Raw genomic sequence first — 23,813 nt, 5'->3', positions numbered from 1 at the left:
GGAGAGAGAGAAGAGGAGGAAGATAGGGCGGTAAAAGAATGGGTAGAGAACTTGAGAACGAAATAAAAAAGTAACAGAAAAAAAAAATGAAACCAAATTTCGTTTCGTTTTATATTACGAAATCTGACTTTTGTAGAAACTAGAGCAAGGGGAAGTGCTGGAAAAAAAGGATCAGAGGAGAGATGCCGACAAAGCACACGGAATAATAGCACTGACTCTAACTTAAAAAACAAAAACAATAACAAGAGGCATTAATTAACAGTGGTTATTTCGTAAGAACGGCTTTAAAACTAGTTTGTTTTATATCATTGCTTATAGCTGTACATCCTTAAATAGCTTTACATATAATATATTCAGATATATAATATATACAGATATATACATATATATATACTACATTGTATGCTAAAGGGATTCCCTCAACTTTCAACTTTATTTTCTCTCACTTTCGTTTTCTCTGGACTCCTTTTTGTTAAATTAATTGCATTTATATATATATATACATCTGTCAATTTAATAGTTAATGTAATTATAATAAAACTAACAAGTAAATCTACAAAAACAAACAACACAGTCTCACTATATATATATATATATATATATATATATTTGCTGCGTGTATAGGCATGTGTTGGTGTAGAAGAGGAACCGCCTGATTGAGGAATGAGAAGTGGAAACAGGAAGAACAACATTAACATCAAAAACAGGAGCAGCAAGAATTCGGAAAAAAGTAACAAGAAAAACAGCAGCAGCGTCAAATGAAAAATACAATCAACACAACACTCCTGTCTTTATCAACGACAGCACATATTCTCTATATACACACTACATAAAGATATATATTCGCGGATAGACATACATTGCGCATATGTATATAAACCATATAATATAGTTATATAGTATAATATATAGATATATACACACACACCCTCTTTATACATATACACACGTAAAAGAAGAAAAAACAAACTATAGTACAAGGAAATCATAAAGTTGGCCTTATTGTACTTATTAATTACCCAAAACGGAGACAAGTGGCAAGGATAATTACCAAGATGGTATGTTTTGAAGGATATTTTATTAAGATGTTTGTTTATGTTTTACTTGTTTCAGTCATTAGACTGTGGCCATGCTGGGGCACCACCTCACTTATGTATTTATTCTCTTGTGATACACATCACGTTTTATTATTTACTCAGATTTAAAGTTGTATATGAGCCTACTTCTCTCAGACAACTTGTACTTGATTGTTTCTTTCGATCTGCTCTAAAATGCAATCCTCCCCCCCCCCACGGCCAACTCAAAAATCACGCCCTATTATTAAAGCAAAGAACAAAAGAAAAAAAAGGAGAAAAGAAAATGCAACAACATATTTACGAAGAACACATAAGACAATGTAATCGTAGATGTACAAAGATGCAGGACTGTCTGTCATGGCTAGAACATCTCTGATCATAGGTTCTGCCCAAACAGGGTTGACATCGAGTTAAAGAACATGTACGTGTGACCGGAATGTGGGATAGAAGTAACCCAGGAGACGTATGTTTAAAAATAGTCAATGTATATATAATATAAAGCTAATGAGCCTATTGTATAATGCAGTATATAAAAATAGTAATGATTACAGTGTCAGGTGCAATGTTTATCAATCAGATCATAACTGATTGAGCAGCCCTATGATCACAGATGTTCCAGTTGTGAGCATCTTTTCAGTTGTAGAGTATTTAGGACATATTATGTGTCCTTCCTTTATTACGACAGCTGAATGTAATTTTAGGTAGATTTGGCTATCATTTCTAGCCTGCCAAATGACCATGTATTGGCTTCTTGACTCGTTGAAGGGTGAGTGAGTTTGTGCACACACACACGCATACACGTATGTCTGTCTAGTGTAGAAGGTATGAATGTCCGAAATCCGGAAAAAGCAGAAACCTGCGTGTTAACACGTACACTATGTATATATATATATATATATATATATATATATATATATATATATATATATATATGTGTGTGTGTGTAGATCATTATCACACTAGTCATGCTTGATGATTTCTGCTAAATTCCGGTATACAATTCCTACCAACAAGTACAAACCAGAAAAAAAGCAAAAAAAAAAAAAATAAAATAGTATAAACACACGTGTATGTTTATGAACACGTATTCATGAATCTTGTCTTAGTATATGTCTTTTATATAGTCTTACATGTATATGTTGCAATATACTTATGTATTATTTAACACTTTCTGTTGCTACTACTATTATTACTACTACTGTATTCTATCCACCTACCACCCCTTTTACTCTTCGTCTCTCTTCTCTTTTTTTCGAAAACCATCTTTACATCTACATTTCTTTAATGACATTACTGAAAATACTCAGGCACATATTTAATATTTAACAAGATTTTCTTCGAAGGTGTGCGACTCATTCACCCCACCACTCCTCTCTTTGCTATACATTTGCGCGCGTGCAACTTAGCGGCTTTCTCGCTCAAATACACTCACACACATACACACACACAGAGCCTCCTTCTTTCGGTCCTTCTTTCATCTATACAAACAGGTTCTGTGTGTCTCCTGATTATCTCTCTCAGATGCAGTTCGGCTTCGTTTTTGCTTGTATGTCTATATCTATCACGCTTTCTCACTCACACACCCAAATCTCTCCCGTTCTTTCTTTCATAACCCAGTAGTCTTTCACAACTTTCCCTTCCTCAACAATTCTGTCATTTCTATCCGTATGAACGTTCTTTTCATGATTCTTATTCATTCTTCTTCCTTTCTTTCGTCGAATCTTATGTCAATTTCCCCTTAAGGCAAGCGCGCTCAACTACATTTTGTACATGCAAAAAAGGAGCGAAGGCAATTTTCGTGCCAACCATGTTTCGGAACAAGCACCGCCCACCATGTAACACTTACGCACTACACACACATATACCTCCCGCCTATTATGTCAGCCTCTTGGTTCACTCGAACAAATTATGATATAAACACTCTTTAATCACATTTGTCACACGCATTCATTTACACATCTATATTTAACAACATACACAGTACATGCACATGTAAAACATACCTATTTTCGATATAGTAAGAAACATATATATATATAAAATATGTGTGTTTGTGTGTGTCCATATATGTGCCTATATAAGTATTTATCCATATATGAGCATTTGTAAGCATACGCAAGCATTTTAGTATATGTGTATTTACATAACCATATATATATATATATTTCAGCCCTGTCATCCTCCAGCTGTTTGTCTTCCATATCCCACTTGTTTAAGGATGGGTGTGTTGTAGCTATCTGTGCAAGCTATCGCAACTTCATATGCACCTAAAAAATAGCGAAAGGCATAGTGAATGTCGATTCCTAGTAGTGACTGTGTGTGTATATGTATATCCTTGTATATTGTGTGTACATGTACATATCTATGTACAAGCCTGTGCGCACAGACACAATGCGTGTGTACGTGTGTGTATGCATGTATTATATGCACAAATCTACGTGTAGATGTATATATATATATATATGTATCTTTGTGCATATATATACATATGTACATATCCGTGTGTGTATTTGCGTATGCACACACGCACCCAAATATACGCACGAATACATTGATGGCTGGACATCCTGAATATCATAAAATCATGTGACATTAAAACGTCGATGATAAAAAGTAACAAACAAACTTCTACTAACCAAAGTGATATAACGATGAAACTAGTTGCAGAAAATATAAACCCTATATTTTAAAAGTTAACAGCTAAATGTTAAAATTAATTTTCTTTTTAAGGATATGTAAACTAGATTTGAAACAATAAATTTGTGTTTACATGTTCAAAACAAAGTGCTGTGCCGATACTTGAAGAGATCGTGGAAACAAAAAGTGATCATTCTCACATTTTCTTCTTTGCTTCTTTTGCTAAACACATATTCGATAAACAATGATGATAATAATAAGGGATCAAGGCACAAACATTGTTTCGTTGTCTTACACACACACACACACACACACATATATACGCATTTACATATAGAAATTGTTTCTATACCTGGCTACACACACATATTCACACTCAATCATGTGTTTATGAATGTGAATAATCTATATGTTGATATGACAATGTTTATAGAGTGTGATGGTTTGGACGAACTAAAAAATCCAGTCATGTATATCTATCCCTTTACCTACACATGAATCAATCAATCTATTCATCTAGCGAGGTAGCTATCCACATACCTATCTATCTATTTATCTATCTATCTATCTACTTACCTACCTACCTATCTGATAGTATGAACTAAGTGGTTAAATAAATACAAATGCATTTATTTTTCTTAATTAATTTTCCTTTTAACATGACAACTTATTAGTGTCACATTTTAGCCACCAGGTTTTGGAATCATGTGATTTACTCGTCTCGCTTTAAATAGGGTTTGTTTTATTTAGAAATTCTTTTACTCTTCGTTCATACGCTCAATTCATTCAGATCTTTTCACCAATCACTCTATCTGAAATGACACTGCAATGATTCCGGAAAATATACCCTGCCACCTTTATTTATTTCTCACCTTTCCTTAGTTCGTCGGTCCAAGTGAATCCTGGAGAATTAAAACGAATATTTTATTATCCTTTTATTGGGGCCGATTCTATACCTTTACTTCTGTTCGTTACTTAATATAGGCTTAATAAAAAGTACACACATTATTCAAATAATTGGGTTTTTTTTTCTTTTTTCCTTTTATTTTACGAAGTATATCCAAGACAGAAGAAGTAATATCTATGATTTCGAAACCGAAATATTGCTGAAGGCAATTAAACACTCGATCAGGTTTCTATCCCTCCTCACAGCATAATACCTTATGCTTTGAACATATATACTAGCACATCATCCTTACTGTCTTCACTACTGTGGGTTGCCAACCTGTCATGTCGCCCGCTCGAGCACTTAAATACTCCAACAGTTCTTCGGTGCCTTTAGCGGAGTTCGCTTTGTTTTGAGCATTCGGACCAGAACACCTGTTCCCTCCTCATCACACGTTTTCTTGTAGATGTTCTTGCGAGGTAATCTGCCGCATCTATTTCGCAAAGCTGGGATGGTTTGCAGAGATCATGAGCACTGTCTCCCGATTAATTTATAATGTATTTAAGATACATCTGATATACTGAAAGTTGTTAGGGTTGGACTAAATGGTAAGCAGTGGGTGACAGATCTAGGGAATATGGCGGATAACCCAATTTAGTGGATTTCTGTAGCATCATTTGACTAATATATCTAGTTTTGACCGAGTTCAATTCAAATGGAAACCTATATGCTCAGCTTAATTTTATTCTTCCTCCTTTTTATTTTAGATTACGTGAAATTGAATAAATAATAACTTAGAATATGACTGCGTGCGTGTCATTTACTTGATAGTTTGCATGCTTTTTTTTACACATTAATATCCACTAGTTGATTATTTTCAAAAGCAGATGAAGGCCCTTAAGCTTTATTCCTATTTGGGACTCTCGTCTCCATTGCAAAACTTTTCAAATCAATGCTGCACTCTATGTTCACTCGGAAATTGTTCTTTCAATTTTACTAAATGCTTAGTGCAACATACAACACGAGAGAGTCGAGGGTAACTTTAAACTCGCCTAGGAAAATAATGCGTAATACTTCTGATTTTAAGTTTAAATTTAAGCACAATTGATACTAAGGATAAAAATGAATATTAAGGACAATTTGACAACGAGCCAACTTTTGCGTTCAACCTACTAAAAATAACAGCAAAACTGCTATCAAATCATATCGTAACGTTTTTATTTAGGATAGTGTAGTTAGAGATTACTGTACCCAGAGAAAAGAAAGACAGATTACGATTAGAATGCTTTTGTTCAATCAAGGATACAGGCATTGCTGTTTAGTTTCGTGTTCAATCCCCGTGAGTCGCACTTTTGACATGTAAGTTGTCGACCAAAGTTTTTTGAGTGAAGTTTGGTATACGGACACTGTGGAAATCCTTCTTGGGGGGGGGGGGTCATTCCTGTTCATGGGTGAGGGACTTAAAACGTCACCCAATCTTACGCTATCATCTAACCCTCTGACCCTTAGGTACCTTTTAGCAGAGGACACTGTTGCAAGCTTTGGGAGGGCTAGGTTTCTTCCCTTCCTCCCACTAGTCTCGAAGGGGCCGATAGGGATCATGGACAGACGCTTCCTTTCTACTTCTGACTATAAAAAGGGGGACAACTTGAGATATAAACAATTCCAATTTCACAAAAGCACATATTTTTAATGATCTTTGTATTACAATACCAACTTACTTGCCTTCTATTTCTGGTTAGCATTTTTAGTACTCTTCATATAAAGAATATGAAGGCGCGTGGCCTAATGGTTTTGATGCTGGATTCACAATCTTAAGATACTGTGTTTGATTCCTAGACTGGGCGATGCATCGTGTCCTTAGGCACTTCATTTCACGTTGCTCCAGTCAACTCAGATGAAATGAGTGCAAGCCGAGTGCTGATGCAGCCCATTCTCCAGCTGTCACATCCTCGATGTTTCGCTGGCACAACGGTAAAAAAGCCCAGAGATGTCTACGTTTTCTCGTGACTACTTAAAACACCGAAAATCGTTTGCCAAAGTACACTACGTCTTACCAAGTCACTCTTACGAGTTAGGGCTATGCATATTGAATATGTTTGTACTAAATTATTTATCTGTTCCAGCACATAGTAACTTCTTGTTATCTCTTTAATTCTCACCAGTTATATCTTGTTAATTCTTTATTAGTCTCTGTATAGAATATGTTAACGCGAACTTAACCACTGTTTTCCATGCAGATGGAATCTTAGAGTTATCGAATTCCATAAGATTCAGATTGATCAGATGATGAGTTTTCCAAGAATTAAAGAATTATGATCTATCTTTAGTTAATCATGACTCTCGTTTTTTAACTTAAATGATGCGCGTGTGGCTAAGAGGTTAAGAAGCTTGTTTCACAACTATGAAGTTTGAGGTTTAATACCATATTGGGCAAGTGACTTTGTCATGGCTTCAGGTCACCCACCAAGCCTTGTAAGTAAATTTGGGTTGACGAAAATTATTTAAAAGCCCACCCAATGGATTGTGTTTGTTATTCAAAGGTCCAATTTTGACATACCGTGTCAAACTGATTCCATTTGAAAACTATATCAAAGGTACAGCTGTCTCTGGAATACTTAGCCAATTGACATGCTAATTCAATGAGTTGATGTTTCAGTTGATTTAATGCTCAAATGTTGAAAATCAATGATAGAATATATTGTGTGTATCTATGTGTGTGTGTGTGTACTCTTTTTCTTTCACACAGACACTTTTCCTTCATTCTTTTTCGGGACATTCTCCCATCTTTTCTGTGCCTTCTATTATCTCTCCATTTCCTCTGAGCTACATCTTAGGTTTGTCATACCTCATTTTTAACACTTCTCATATCTGCAATCATTCTCAAGACACTTCTCATGTCTGCCCTACCCTTATACACTCCACTCAGTTTAACCACTGTATACCACCTCTAAGCTTGTCTGTTACTGTGGGTCTCCCTCCTCACTCTCACACACTGCACATCGGTTCCCTACTTTCTTATCTATGTGGAAGTTGATGATGCTGCTCTCCACCCTTTCTGTACTGCTGCTTATCACCTCCTCCTTCCTGTGCCACTTCTGTCTCTTTCACCTTCACACCTCCATACAGATATTCGTCAACCACACCTTTACTATTGTTCATTATTCACTACATTCACCTTTAACCATCTGTCACTCTCTTATACTCTTATGAGCTTATCCCCTCTCCCTTTCCCTTTGATCCTCTGTCTGTATTTTCCTTTCTACCTACCTCCTTGTACCTTGAGAGTTCACTCTGGCAGCTAGTCACCACCATTTTTGTTTTGTTTCCATTTACCCCTATCCAGCATTATAAAACAAGGATAGCCTTCTATCTCTTCTCTAGCAAGATAACTGTACTTGTCCTGTTATCATATTAAGGTTTTCAACACTTTGTGTGTGTGGATGTGTGGTCAAGGCAGCCCTGTTTAACATTGTCCCGAAACAGATAAAAGAGGAAAAGGATCCTATCAGCTTTAAACGGAGTCTAGACAGCTTTCTTCAAAGAATATCAGACAAGCCACCCGTACCTGGATACAACTCACTCAATAAGAACTCACTACTTGAATGGGCCATAGACCAAACTTGACTGTAAAAAGGATTTAGATAATCCTATCAAGTGGTGCTATTAAGTTAGACATGGCCTGGACCAATCTTTGGTCGAAACAAATCTAAGTTTTTTTATATAATTGCAGTTAACAAATACAAGTTGATGTAAAACTGTTAACTGTATTTACTTGAGTTCTTTTTCTGTGTTTTATTTTTGTTTAGCCCTAGATCAGCTTTGAATTTGTACACTTTTGATCAAAGTTGTTCTAGTTGTGACCATGCTATCTGTGAAACAGAATACCAGTGATTAAGTCATAAGTGTACAACAATTTACTTTGAAACAAGTTATTATGAATTAAATGCTAAGATTTTAATGGTGTAACATTAGAAGAAAAGCATCTCCTGCTAGAGCTAAGTGACTGATGAATTTACTTAAGGATGTAATGCAGAAATAAATTATAGGATTTAATTTCAGGTAATGGAGTGGCAGATACTTAGTAGTGTTATTGGTAGGCAGTTGTATTGTTAAGTAATAAGTATGTGGTTATAATCACATGAATAGGCCTGTTTTCTTTTTCCTGTTTCACATTGGTGCCACTACTCTTTTATATCACTTGATTGTTCAGTCAATACCTGTTTTTCCATGTTAGCAGGGATTTGGATGGAGATTTAGTTGAGGCAGGATTTCACAGCCAGATAGATGCTTTTCCTGTCACTAATCTTTGCCTGTTTTCAAGAAAGGGATTATTTTATTCCAAAGGTGTTTGAAAGCCTAAGGTGACCAGTGATAATGTCAACAAGGAATGTTGACACCACAACTTCTTTGCTCAAGTGGTGACCAGTGAATCATATCAAGTCACAATTTCACTCACACATACAAGGCATTGGTTAGTCTTACAAGGCATTGGTTAGTCCAAGGCTATAGTAATGACACTGATTGAAAGTGCTATGCAGTGGGACTTAGCCCAAACCTATTACTTAAGAAATAAATTTCTTAACCACATTGTGATGCCTGCACTTATAAATTATTTACATTAAAATCTTTACAGTTAATTCATGGGGTTATATTTCTTTGCAAACATTGAACTGAAGTGAAACACCTCACTGTGTCAGACATTAGAAGAGTAACCTGTCCTGCTAGCAACAAGTCATTGTATGGATAAATAATATAGTTATAATAGTATAAAAAAAACACTGAAAGTTTTATTGTGTATAACTTGAAAAGAGGGCTCAGCATGGCTGTGTATAGGTGAAGATGTTGCTGTGTAGTTAAGAAGTTTGCTTCTTGACCACTTGGTTTTGGGTTCAGTCCCACTGTGTAACTTTTACTATAGCCCTGGCTATAGATGAAAACTGAGAAAAGTCTGTCATATAATGAAAATATGTGAGTGACCAGGTGGTAGTTAAATGACTAAAATTTTATCCCCAAATATTAAATGTATAAGTAAAGTTAAAACATGTCTGGCCATGGGAAAATATTTACCTTGATTGGAAATAGTTGAAGATTGGTGATAGGAAGAGCATCTGGCCATATAAAATCTACCTCAATGAATTCCACCTGCCCTATGCAAGCATGGAAAAGTAGAAATTAAAATAATAATAACAATGGTCATGATGATGATGATGATGCCACTGCCGCCAATGCCAAACTCTCTGTAGTGTGATTGGCAATGTTTCCATTCTACAAGGCAAACAATTGTTATGTTATTTGTCAGTGATCCTGTTTCTTTTTTTCTGTCTTGATTAGATGCTCTGATCTAATATTACTTATAAGATAAGTTTTATTTTCATTTGTATTATTTTTAATGCATGAATACATTCTAGAATACAAACTAGATACTTTATTCAAAGAACTTTGCTCTTATTTTGTGTTTTGCTTTTATTTTTTCCTTCCAGTCTCAACCGGTTTGTGAACTGAATGATGGTGTTAAAGAAAGAATCAAACAGTTCCGTTTCTCTAACAATAAATGTACTGCTGCTGTTATCTGTAAGTTATAAATCCATCTATCTATCTATCAAGCTGTCTGTATCTATTTCTCTGCCTTTCTGCTTGTCTGTTTGTCTGTCTGTCTGTCTGTCTGTCTGTCTGTCTCTCTCTCTCTCTCTCTCTCTCTCTCTCTGTCTATTTATGTTTGTTTCTCTGTTTGTCTCTCTCTATCTGTCTTTCTCTATCGATCTGTCTATTTCTCTCTCTCTCTCTCTCTCTCTGTCTATTTATGTTTGTTTCTCTGTTTGTCTCTCTCTATCTGTCTTTCTCTATCGATCTGTCTATTTCTCTCTCTCTCTCTCTCTCTGTGTTTGTCTTCCTGCCTGTCTTTGTCTATTTGTCTCTCTGTCTGTCTATTTGTATTTGCTTGCTTGTCTATATATCTATTTGTCTGTCTACTTCTCTCTCAGTATGCCTGCTTGTCTATCTGCCTGCTTTTCTGTTCATCTCTCTATCTCTCTGCCTGTTTCTCCCCCCCCCCCTCTGTTTGTCTGCCTGTTTACTTGTCTGTCTATTCAATTCAGCCCATACAAGTAACAAGGTCCTCATACAAAAAAAAAAAAAAAAACTGAAAATAAATTACAGTTAAATGACTAGAATGGTTAATTAAAAAGTTGGTGCTCCAGTATGGCCACAGCCAAATGACTGAAACCAGTAAAAGAATAAAAGAATAAGCCCATTGCGGTGTCAATTAAGTTGGCATGTTGTCTGGTTAAGAAGTTAACTTCCTAACCACATGGTTTCAAGTTCAGTCCCACTATGTGACTCTTTGGGCAAATGTCTTATACTATAGTCTTGGGTTAACCAAAGCCTTGTGAGTGGATTTAATAGATGCAAACTGACAAAAAACCGTGTGTGTGTGTGTGTGTGTTACTGTGTCTTAACATCACAGGTTAGTTAGAAACGAGCATCATCATCATCATGCAAGCAGAGTCCTACATTTCCAGTCTTCCATGAAAAAAAAAAAACATGTTTTGGCCACTGAGAAATATTATCTTGCTTGGAAACTGGTCAGGGTTGGCCTCAGGAAGGCCAACTGGCTGTAGAAAATCTGCTTCAATGAATTCCACTTAACTCATACAAACATGAAAAAGTGGATTTTAAAACAATAATGATGATGATCATCATGATATGTGTGTGTGACAGTGTTTGTTTGTGGTTTCTTCTTGTCTTGATGTTTGCACAACGAAATGGAAACAATCACTTCCGTACACTGTCATTGTTTACAATCTGCCATTGAAACCTGTCTGGCTATTGAATTATTCATTGCAAGCAGAGTTTTTCATTTCCGGTCTTCCATAAAAAGCATTTTTGACCACTCAGAAATTAACTTGCTTGGAAATAAGTGAGAGTGGGTGACAGGAAGAGCATTCAACTTTAGAATATCTGTGTCAATCAGTTTTGTCAGCCATTCTAGAAAGGAAAGTGGACAATAAAACAATGATTATAATGATGATAATGATGATGGTATGTGTATATCATCGTCAGCATCATCATCGTTTGATATCCGGCTTCCTTGATGGCATGGGTTGGACGGTTTGACAGGAGCTGTCCAGGTAGAAGACTACCCCAGGCTACTGTGTCTGTTTTGGCATGGGTTTTATGGCTTGATTCCTTTCCTAACACCAACCACTCTGAAGAGTGGACTGTGCTTTTTACATGGTGTCAGCACAGGATTGATGATGGTCACGGATTGAAGATGGTCATGGATGAGTGAGGTCGACAGTGCACAATGCGTTTCCACTTTAAACAAAGTTGCCATGCGAATCATCAGTCATTTTTTGGGATGACTTGATGGACATTATTGTTCAAAGGAATGAATATGGACCTAGGTAAGACTTTATGGAAGATCAGCAGTTGTCCTTGCATGTAAGTTTCCCCTCTCTATGCTACTGATATTTTCCAAGGAAAGGCCAAGACTGACATAGCTGACACGAGCTTAACAGCAAGATTGGAAGATGGAAAGTATATGGAAACCTGTCAAGTGTGTATGCATGTATGTGTGTGTAACGGTGTGTTTATGTGTTTGTCTCTTTCCAAGAGTCTTGGTTTCTTTTGGGTGAGTTGTTGGTCCTCTGCAGAATAGTCAGATGATGGGGCCACCATTTTGGCAGTGAGTCAACATGCCATGGGTCACCATTAGACTGAAACCTCCCTGGGAGACCAACTCCTGATGGTAACACTCTCTCAGACCTCAGGAACACACAAGTCCCTTCACCATGATGAGGCCAGACCCAGGAGGTTGCAGAGGGGCTGGCACAGGACCACCAGCAATGGAGAGCACTGTTAGACCTGGTTGGCTCTATGCATGATGACATCTCTGGAACCTCTAACCTGGGATAACCCCAGTCTCATCAAGAGCATGAAGCAACAGCAAACATGAAGCATGTGTCTTGGCATTGTTTATGTAATTAAAATGTCAAACACTGACACTGTTTAGTGTCAAAGTTCATGTTTGTTTTAAAAACTTGTCCAACGGTTACATGGTGAAAGACCAGGGGAATAAATAGCTTACTGAGAAAGAAGGGTAACAGGAAAAGTATTTGACCATAGAAAATTGTGTCAATAAAAACATCACCATCTGTGTGAGGCCCCTATAGGTGATGATTTTTTTTTTTGTAGGATGATGAGAGAAATTGATAGTTGTGAGATGGTGGTAATGGAAAGAGTAACAACGTAGACACTATTAGGAGGAGGTAGGGATGGAATTAGTGTCAGAGTTAGTGAGTAAGAGGGGGAGATGGTGGTAAGGTGGGTTGTGTAGGGGTTCTGGGGGTAACCTGTATTATAACAGCAACTGAAAGGGAAAGAGAATGTGAAAGAAAGAGATAGATGGGTATGTAAGGTTCAAGAGATAGAGCCATTGAGGATGATAAGAGAAAAGGGGACAGAGGCAGGTAGCAGTGAGTGCAGAAAGCATAGGGAGGGAATGAGAGGGGCTGGAGGGTACCATATATACATACAAACATATGTATTTTCAAATCACTGCGTGCGTGCACACACACACACATACATGCACACACATGCATATATGTGAAAAAGTTTGTGCAAATATACATGTGTGTGTAAGTACACCCCACCTATATATGCATATGTGTATATGTGTGTGTGTGTGTATTTATATGTATGTACACACACACACACACACACACACACACACACACACACACACACACACACAGATTCTCCTGTAATTTGTGTAGTAATAGATATACATTAGCTGTGCAGCTTGTTAACCACTGTGACCTGGATTGGGATCGGATTAACAGATAGAATCAATGAACCAGGCTTCATGTCTAATGTATAGCATCAGACAGTGTCGCCTTGCAATAATCAAAGATCTTCTTGATAGTCATTTTCTTTGATCCACTTTGTATATTAAAAAAAAAAAAATGTTTTTTTTTTCTAATCTACTTTTTAATTTTTTTTATTTTCTGAATTCGCATGTTATTTGTTTTCATTTTGCAACCTTTCATCATCATCATCACCATCGTCGTCGTTGTTGTCGTCATCACATCATCATCATCATCTTTGTCATCATCACCACCACCACCACCACCACCACCACCATCACCACCACCATCATCATTACTCCCATCACCATTATCATCAGTTGTATTTTTGTTTAAAGAAAACATTTTTTTTTGTTATGCCTATATAAGAAATTATTATTATTATTATTATTATACTACTATTGTCATTGCTGTTGTATTGTTGTTATTGTTTGTATTTCTATATTGTAATATCATTCAACTCACCCCCCAAAAAAAAACACACCCCACCCCAACACATGCACACTTTCAATTCTTATTGATTGGAATGCATTTATACGCATCACTTACATGTTGCTATGACTACCGACTTGCTCGGCTCTGTGTTGCTGTTGGGAAATGAACATCTTCTTAAGTGGGACAGACCTCCGTTTGCATTGCTTCACTTTGCTTTTGCATTCTTACAACATCAAAAGAGCTGAAGTGTGAGGAATAATGTCACCACAAACTAGCTTCTTACAGCTTCGACTCAGTTGTACTTCCAATGTCAAAGTGAACTGTTGCCCTTTATTGACTCTGGTTCAGTGGTCCTCAATATTTTTACACAAGGATCCTTTTTTGCTTTTTATAATTTCCCTCAAATCGCAAATCTTATATATTTTTATTTTATGAACATAGGCGCAGGAGTGGCTGTGTGGTAAGTAGCTTGCTTACCAACCACATGGTTCCGGGTTCAGTCCCACTGCGTGGCGCACCTTGGGCAAGTGTCTTCTACTATAGCCTCGGGCCGACCAAAGCCTTGTGAGTGGATTTGGTAGACGGAAACTGAAAGAAGCCTGTTGTATATATGTATATATATATATATATATATATATATATATGTATGTGTGTTTGTGTGTCTGTGTTTGTCCCCCCACCATCGCTTGACAACCGATGCTGGTGTGTTTACGTCCCCGTAACTTAGCGGTTTGGCAAAAAGAGACTGATAGAATAAGTACTTGGCTTACAAAGAATAAGTCCTGGGGTCGATTTGCTCGACTAAAGGCGGTGCTCCAGCATGGCCGCAGTAAAATGACTGAAACAAGTAAAAGAGTAAAGAGTATCCTTAATTTTAGTAAGATATTAAATCAAACAAAAAATAGGTTTTAAGACACATGCCTTAGTGGTTAGAGTGTTGCACTCATGATCATGAGATCGTGGTTTCAATTCCTATGCCGGGTGGTGCATTGTGTTCTTGAGCAAAACACTTCATCTCACATTGCTCTGCAATCACTTCAACACCTTGACACGTGGTACACCGTGTACCTGTTCAGGCAATGTCGATTTGCTGGAGGGAGTGAGCTAATGTCCAGAGCATACATCTGATCACAATAAACCAATCATTTGCGCAGGTCATTCAGCAAAAAGCTAGACACTCATACATCATCTTTGACAGGAAAGTCCATCATATGTATTTGTGTATGTATGTATGTATGTATGTATGTATGTATGTGTGTATGTATGTTTGTATGTATGTATGTGTGTATGTATGTTTGTATGTATGTATGTGTGTATGTATGTATGTTTGTATCATCATCGTCGTTTAACGTCCGCTTTCCATGCTAGCATGGGTTGGACGATTTGACTGAGGACTGGTGAAACCGGATGGCAACACCAGGCTCCAATCTAATTTGGCAGAGTTTCTACAGCTGGATGCCCTTCCTAACGCCAACCACTCAGAGAGTGTAGTGGGTGCTTTTATGTGTCACCCGCACGAAAACGGCCACGCTCGAAATGGTGTCTTTTATGTGCCACCCGCACAAGCCAGTCCAGGGGCACTGGCAACGATCTCACTCGAAAATCCTACGGGAGCCAGTCAGGCGGTACTGGCAACGGCCACGCTCATCTCTATTGGTTACAATGATGAGGCTTCCAGTTGATCTGATCAATGATTGGTAGAAATTTGAAAGTGATCATAGGCAGTCAGAAATATCTAAATGACCAGCGACATCCTGATAACAATCTACAGAGGCCAAAATGATTACTTTTCATTCTGAAATTTAATGGTCAATGTTGAAAATGTTTAAATGACCATTGCTTTAAATTCAACTGGTCACTCTACGAAAATAAAAAGTCATCACATGAGGATCAGTAATAGAAGTGTCCAAATGTTCTGAAATATCTCTAAGAGTTCTGATATCTAATGACCACTATTTTGAAGTCTAATAGACACTTATCAAAATGACCACTGTCCCAAAATCTTAGCAATCATTTAACAAATGTCAGCATGGCTAGTGTCTTTCATTCCTGCAATCTGTATCGATATACCAAATGAAATTGTCTTAAAATCTGGCGGTCACTATATCAAAAGAAATTAGAATAACTGCTGCTAATTTTTGTCCTTCACCAGAAGAAATATCAATATGACTATTGTCCTGGAATCAAACTAATTTTTATAAAAATGTAAAAATAACATTTATCAAAATTGAACTAGCAACTTTAATCCTAGTAATCAATGTGGGAATGGTAAGAATGACCAGTATTTTGAAGTTTTACTTGTCATTGTTTTAAATGCTAATATCTATGACTTGTGTATAGAGTGAAATCTAGTGGTCATTGTTTGAAATGTCTATGGGTTGCCATCAGAAATGTGAAAAATGAGCAGTGTTTTGTGAAATCTTTCAGTCAATGTAAGAAATGCTATAAGAAGTTATACCTAAACCTTGACTATAAGGTTGTTTAATCAGGTCTGACCTATAACTGCTTATTCAGATCTAAACAACAGTGACCTTGTGGTCATTGCTTTTAAAATGTCAAAATGACTAAATATCTTTAATTTTAATAATCAGTACAGAAATGTTAACCTTTTAAAATATGAAATTAAATTTCATATTATTCCCGTAATGATGTTAAAATCTGTCAAAAGATAGAATTTGTATTTTCTGTGAGTCATGTTGCCTCAATAAACTTGAGATATCTCAGCAAAAAAATAGTTTCAAGCATGACCTTCCTCAACAAAAGATAGATTAATACATGAAACTGCTTTCCACAGTTGAGGATAAAGAAATTTTGAGTGGATGCATTTGATTTCGGCTGTATAAATCATCATCATCATCATCGTTTAACGTCCGCTTTCCATGCTAGCATGGGTTGGACGATTTGACTGAGGACTGGTGAAACCAGATGGCATCACCAGGCTCCAATCTGATCTGGCAGAGTTTCTACAGTTGGATGCCCTTCCTAACGCCAACCACTCCAAGAGTGTAGTGGGTGCTTTTACGTGTCACCCACACGAAGGCCAGTCAGGCGGTACTGGCAATGGCCACGCTCAAAATGGTGTATTTTACGTACTACCCGCACCAGAGCCAGTCCAGGGGCACTGGCAACGATCTCGCTCGAAAGTCCTTACACATGCCACGGGCACAAGTGCCAGAAAGGTGACGCAGGTGCCATCACGATTTTTTATCCCTTGAATCTGCTGACATAGTGACCCTGTGTCTACCAGTGTATCCTGTGTATTTGATATGAGCTGAACTTATAAGTTCAGTCATTTAAAACATTTTTAGTGGAACTGTTAGTTTCAGACAATTGTTAGTTTCAAATAAAATTCATATTCCGGCATTTACTTACAGCATTTTATACATCTTTATATTCTGAGTTCAAATTCCACCAAGGTTGATTTTTTGCCTTACATACTTTTTGAATTTATCAAATAAGTACCAGTCACACCCTGGGGTCAGTGTAATCCGACTTTCTTTCTTCCCCCCAAATTCCAGGCTTTGTATCTATTGTAGAAAGGTTATTTTACATCTGTAGTGTGACAGAGGTTTTGTTGATAAGGCTGGTGGCATGGGTGACATCAGTGATGGTAATGAGAATGTTGACAATGCAGGCGCAGGAGTGGCTGTGTGGTAAGTAGCTTGCTTACCAGCCACATGGTTCCGGGTTCAGGCCCACTGCGTGGCATCTTGGGCAAGTGTCTTCTACCATAGCCTCGGGCCGACCAAAGCCTTGTGAGTGGATTTGGTAGACGGAAACTGAATAGAAGCCTGTCGTATATATGTATATATATATATATATGTGTGTCTGTATGTGTTTGTGTCTGTCCCACCCAACATCGCTTGACAACCGATGCTAGTGTGTTTACGTCCCTGTAACTTAGCGGTTCGGCAAAAGAGACCGATAGAATAAGTACTAGGCTTCCAAAGAATAAGTCCTGGGGTCGATTTGCTCGACTAAAAGGCGGTGCTCCAGCATGGCCACAGTCAAAAGACTGAAACAAGTAAAAGAGTAAAAGAGTAATGATGCCAGTGTGATGATGGAGGCAGTAGTATCTAGGGTTATGTTATCTACCATTTATAAAATGTTAAGATTTGGTTTCTGTAAGATTTAGCTCCTTTTCTAATAAATTGAGCATCTATATAGAAGTTCGTCATGATGTTGTTGTTGTTCTTGTTTAACCCCAGGTCAACCCTGATTGAGCAAACCTATGACTAAAGACATTCCAGCTATGAACTTCCTATTTTTTGCCCATGTGCAAGGAGCCCAGAACCACATTATCGAATGTCTTGTTTTCTAGTATTTTATGATGTAAATTAAAGGAGATTTCGTTGTTGTTTTTAGCAGGTCAAGCGACCATGTACAGGCTACCTTGTTTGCACATCTTAAACTGATGTTGATGGTAACGGTGGATTTTGTTTATTTTCAGTGAAAGTGGATACAAACACTCTGAAGGTTATTATAGACACAGAATATGAGGTAAGATCACTTTTTTTTTCATACTACATTTTGTACTGAGTACTAACTTACCTACACAACACTACAAATACATCACTCTCAAATAAGTGAGTTCACCTGTTTCATATTATGTCATGGCCAAGTAATCTTTGATTGGCTATTTAAATATATATATATATATATATATAGCTGAATCTATAATGATCTGGTCAATCAGCTGAAAAGATCAGCAGTACATACTGTTTTGTTATTGGCATTGTAACTGTCCTTTCTGATGCCAACCTCTAACTGTTCATGAGTGAAGTTCTTTATTCTGTGTCTTCATGTATTGAATTGCCAAGCTACTGGACATGCTATATATATGAAACATAGATAAATAGGCAACACTGGTGCCCAAGCAGTGTCAGTGTGAGGGCACACACACACACACACACAAACAGACACACGCGAGTGCACACACATGAGCACACACACACACGAGCACACACACACACACACACACACAGATCATCGTCATCATCATCATCATTGCTTAATATCCGCTTTGCGATGCTTGCTTTCATGGATGTGACAGAATTTGTTGACACAAACTTTCTAGGTTTTTGAACGTCATTCTTATCATTAACTCTCACCTGTTTCCAAGCAAGCTCTTTTTTCTTTAATACCAGACAGGTTTTTCATGGAGGACTGAAAAAAGATAATATTGCTTGTGTGACAGTAGTACTTGTTTGTAACCATTATGTAATGTGAAGAGAAGGCTACACACGTGTGTGTGTGTGTACGTGCGCATGCTTGCATGTGTACATCCATATGTATGTACATACGCACAACAGGATTCCTTCAGTTTCCATTTATGAAATCAGGGCTACATTAGAAGATACTTGCCTGAGGTGCTGCACAGTGGGACTGAACCCAAAACCACATGGTTGGGAAGGAAGCTCCTAAATCACACAGCCACATATCTACTTACATATATATGTATACATATATACATACAAAGAGAGCAGAGAGAGAAAGAGAGAAATTCATAGGTACATATCAATGTAGATCATTATTGATTTTGATTGACAGAGAGAAAATATCAATAAAGTGAATATATATTGACGAATAGATTAATAGATTTAAAGGTCCAATTGTTCAACTGCCTATCTAAAGAAATTAGAAATATAAAAGGGACCTCTACTGAAACATTAAAAAAAAAAACATTGGATAAACTTGACCAGCTAACCATTCAAAGTTATACTCAGGGAAGAGCAGCTGCTACAAACTCAATCATAGACCAACAGCCAACAATAAAGAGACAACAAAACTGAAAGAAGATAAATTGTAGGTGGTGCTCCAGTATGGCTGCAGTTTTATGACTGAAACTACTGAAAGACTAAAAAGGAAAGAATAGATAGATGTATAACATAGGCAAACAGACAAGCAGAGAGACATACAAATTTGACCCTTTATCATTTAAACTAGCCATATCTGGCTCATATATCCTACTTGTTTTATGGTTACACTGGTCAGATCTGGCTTCTCATACCTACCCTACAATGTCATCCTAAAAAAAAAAATCAACAATCACATCATTGAAATCTTGAAGCTACAAGATAATGCATGATTAATTAAAATCAATGTGACTAAGTAGGTATTACATCTGACGGTAACCCGAATGCTGAATGGTTAAATTAAGTGTTAGTTATGTTTCGGACATTTTAACCACTTCACTAGAAGTTAGTGCCATAATTAGATATATCAGCTGGGCTTAGCCCAATTTAACTGGGCCAAGTACATAACCATCTAACCCATACTTAGTCTGGCTTGTCTGACTGACAAACAGGTTTCACTTGTACTTCATGGTTGGGATTGTTAGCTGCAGAAAAAGGGCAGACATCCAGCTGTTGAAGCAATAAGAAATTGCTCTAACAATATTGAAGTCTGCTGACCCCACCACCACCCACTCAGGTTGTTGGCATGAATAAGTAATGGAGAGAAAATAGTCAAAAAAAAAAGAAGAAAAAAGAATGGAAAGAGAAAGTGTAATCAAGATTGTAGAACTGGTTTTATTTGGTTTAGCTGAGATTTCTTTTTTTAACTCCTTTACTCTGGTGTTATTTTTGTGGTTTGTTTGTGAAGGTGGTGGGGGTATTTAGCGTCTGGTCAGGTTAATTATGTCAAAAGAAAGATATTGTAGCTGTGACTGCCCCATCTTATTTGTGTATCAGGAAACATACCTCATTGTTCTTGTATTTTATCCTTCTCTATTGAAAGCAGTAGCATGTGATTTGAAGGCGGCCTTCTATTTCTAACAGATGAGGTATTGTTAAAATTTTAAGAAGACGGTAAATAACCAAGTCTGCTCTTAATTTTTCAGTGATTTCTCTTAAGTAATGGTATGTATGAGGGTCAGCTAAAATGTTCATAGGCTGACCAAGATACTCTCATGGAATGGGACCAAATGAGGTTTATTTTTTCAACATAGACCCTACTCGTTGTGGTCCACACACTTCTTTCATCAGTGTTGCAGTGCTAGGGTCCTGTTGGTGAAAAAGCTTCATCCTGTTGGTCAAAAACGTCATCAAAGCCACAGTCACACACAACAGTCATTGAAATTAAGGACTTATTTACTGGAGCATGTCCTGGTGAAACATGACCCCCTTTTGTCAGTTTTCCTGGACATTTGGTCTTGATAGCCTTTTGTAACTGCCTCAGCAAGCTGGCATAATATTCTCCATTTGTATTATGGCCCTTTTGAAGATAATCAATAAACACAATGCACTTTCCATCCCAAAAATCTGAGGCCATCACTTTCCCTACAGATGAAACAACCTTGGCCTCTTTTGAAACAGGTGAGGAGGGGTGTTTCCACTGCATGGATTGTCTCTGTTGTTGGATACACAACATGAAGTTGCAGACTTAACCTACTAAAGCTAATGAAAGTGAGGAGACAGAAACTCTTTGATGATGTAGGGAAACAAATATATTTCTGTTGTGGCCACTTCAAAAAATATGTAATGGTAGATAAAAGCCATCAACACAGAATAACTACCTCCATCAGAACTAGTAGTCTACCCTCCTCATCCTCATCACCACCACCACCACCACTACTTATCCAGCTGAGGGAGCCTCTACATGGTTGCAAGACTTGCTAGAAATAGTCGCCAAACTTTCTTGAAACAACAGTCTTAAAAAAGAAAGTTGGGCATGAAGGACAACATAATTCTAGATATGTCTTTTCCTGGTGAGGATGTAGTCAATTTGGCTAATGTGTCTACCAGATCAGTAGGTGACTAGGTGACTGGCAGGTTTCCTGAAGTTGGTATTGCAAACCATAAGATCATTTGCATTGCAGAACTCCAGTAGCCTGGTTCCCTCTTCATTGTGGGAACTAAAACCATAGCCTCCATGTATGCCATGGAAGTCCCCTGCATGTTGTCCAACATGTCCATTGAAGTCACCAGCCACAAAGAGAAGATCCCTGTCATTCGTCAACGAGGTAGTCTGCAAGAAGGTGTCATAAAATCGGTCTTTCTGTCCATGATATTGACAAACGTTCTGAGAGACTCACAACCAGCACAACTGAGAAAAACATCGTAGATCTGCCTGCAGCTGTGTGGGGAAATCGTTGAATCACCATCTATGAGTTATCAGAGGATATGCAGATTAGTTATAGTTCAGTTCAGTCCATTATCACTGAAGATTTGGGTATGAGAAGTGTGTCTGCTAAGTTTGTGCCAAAACAGCTTTCAGCTGACCAAAAAGACACTCGGTTTTCAGTTGCACAAAATCTCTTTGATTGTGTCAAGAACAATGAAAACTTTCTGAAAACTTTGTGTTGGCTTTGAGCAGGTATTGTCAAGCTTTTGGCAAAAGTGTCGGATGTCAGGGCGGAAACCCACGCCGCCATCTCTTCAGTTATCTGGCCATTATAAAAATGTTCGCGATGGCCAGATAACTGAAGAGATGGTGGCGTGGGTTTCCACCTCGACATCTGAAACTCGGAGTTTTATCATGGCTACCGAATAATTGTCACATATTATTTACAGATAAATTCCTCTATTTACTTAATATCGAGGTCTCTTTCTTTCTTTTGTTGTCTTACCTTTTCTTTCAATATATATATATATATATATATATATATATATATATATAAATAAATAAATTGAGTTAAACGCAGATGTTATTCAAATTCTTTTACATCTGACACGTTTTGAAGATATCACATCTATTTATATATATATATATATATATGTGTGTGTGTGTGTATATATAGCAGTTCAACAAAAGGGATGATAGGATAAGTACTAAGCTTAAAAAATAAGTCCTGGGGTCAATTTGTTTGATTAAAACAACTCTTCAAAGTGGTGCTCTAGTATGGCCGCAGTCAGATGATTGAAACAAGTAGAAGAATAAAAGAATAAAATAATGCCTTTGATTATTGTTTGTTTTGGACCAGATTGACTCGGGGCTAAATAACATCAACATAGTTATAACCATCCCACTGTTCATAAAGTTCATGAACTTAGTTATTTGTACTTGTAGATGTATTATCTTTTACATAGTTATATACATAGTTGGTAGTTGTGTTTACAGCAGTGCTTGGAACCACAACAATCACCATCACCACCACTACTGCCACCGCCACCACTACTGCCACTAACATCACTGCTGCTATTTTCACCACTGTTAACTTCACCACCACCACCATCACCAATAGCAACAACAACATCTCAATTGTCACCACTCTTCTTATCATTACCACCACCACCGATACTCAGCACTTATCTCCAACTTGACCACCACTGCTGACCACATAATTGCAATTACTGTGACTGTCATAATTATAATCACCATCACTACTACCACCATCATCATCATCTCCAACTTGACCACCACTGCTGACCACATAATTGCAATTACTGTGACTATCATAATTATAATCACCATCACTACTACCACCACCATCATCATGACTTTTAGCACCACAAGCTTCCTCTACTACTTCTACTACTACTACTACTACTACTACTACTACTACTCCTCCTCTTCCTCCTCCTCCTCCTCCTCCTCCTCCTACTACTACTACTACTACTGTCAACATCAACTCCTTCACCGCTACCATCCTCATTATTAACACCATAACCACCACCATCACTCTCTACTACTTCTACCACCACCACCACCACCACTATCACTCCTAGTACTACCACTTTCACTGCAATCACCCCAACCTTCCATTACCTCCTCACCACTACCACCCCTCCACTTTCCCAATCATCCTCCCAATTTCAACCACCGAACTGAACCAAACCAAACCAAACCAAACAAGATTTATTTAATGTCAGCTAAACTCTTACCTCTGAATTGCTGACTTCCCAAACTACTTAATTTGTAATATTTTAAGTGCAGTTGCCAAGCTGCACCCTTTCTGACAACAGCCAATAT

At 37.5% G+C, this 23,813-nt stretch overlaps 1 protein-coding gene across 1 annotated transcript in view; it reads left to right on the top strand.

Annotated features, from left to right (window-relative positions):
- The first annotated feature begins 747 nt into the window (after window positions 1–747).
- The window catches only part of LOC106867468 (glia maturation factor beta), a 37,768-nt gene continuing 14,702 nt past the window's right edge, over window positions 748–23,813 (top strand). The window contains exons 1-3 of the mRNA XM_014912350.3: window positions 748–1,058; window positions 10,083–10,173; window positions 18,352–18,401. Coding sequence (XP_014767836.1) covers window positions 1,056–1,058; window positions 10,083–10,173; window positions 18,352–18,401 — 144 coding nt within the window. The 5' untranslated portion in view covers window positions 748–1,055. The remainder of the gene's footprint in view (window positions 1,059–10,082; window positions 10,174–18,351; window positions 18,402–23,813) is intronic.

Source organism: Octopus bimaculoides, chromosome 11 (genome assembly GCF_046866305.1).
Source record: "Octopus bimaculoides isolate indiv1 chromosome 11, ASM4686630v1, whole genome shotgun sequence".
Lineage (NCBI taxonomy): Eukaryota > Metazoa > Mollusca > Cephalopoda > Octopoda > Octopodidae > Octopus > Octopus bimaculoides.
The sequence above is the reverse complement of the archived record's forward strand: the minus strand, read 5'-3'. Positions and strand labels throughout refer to the sequence as shown.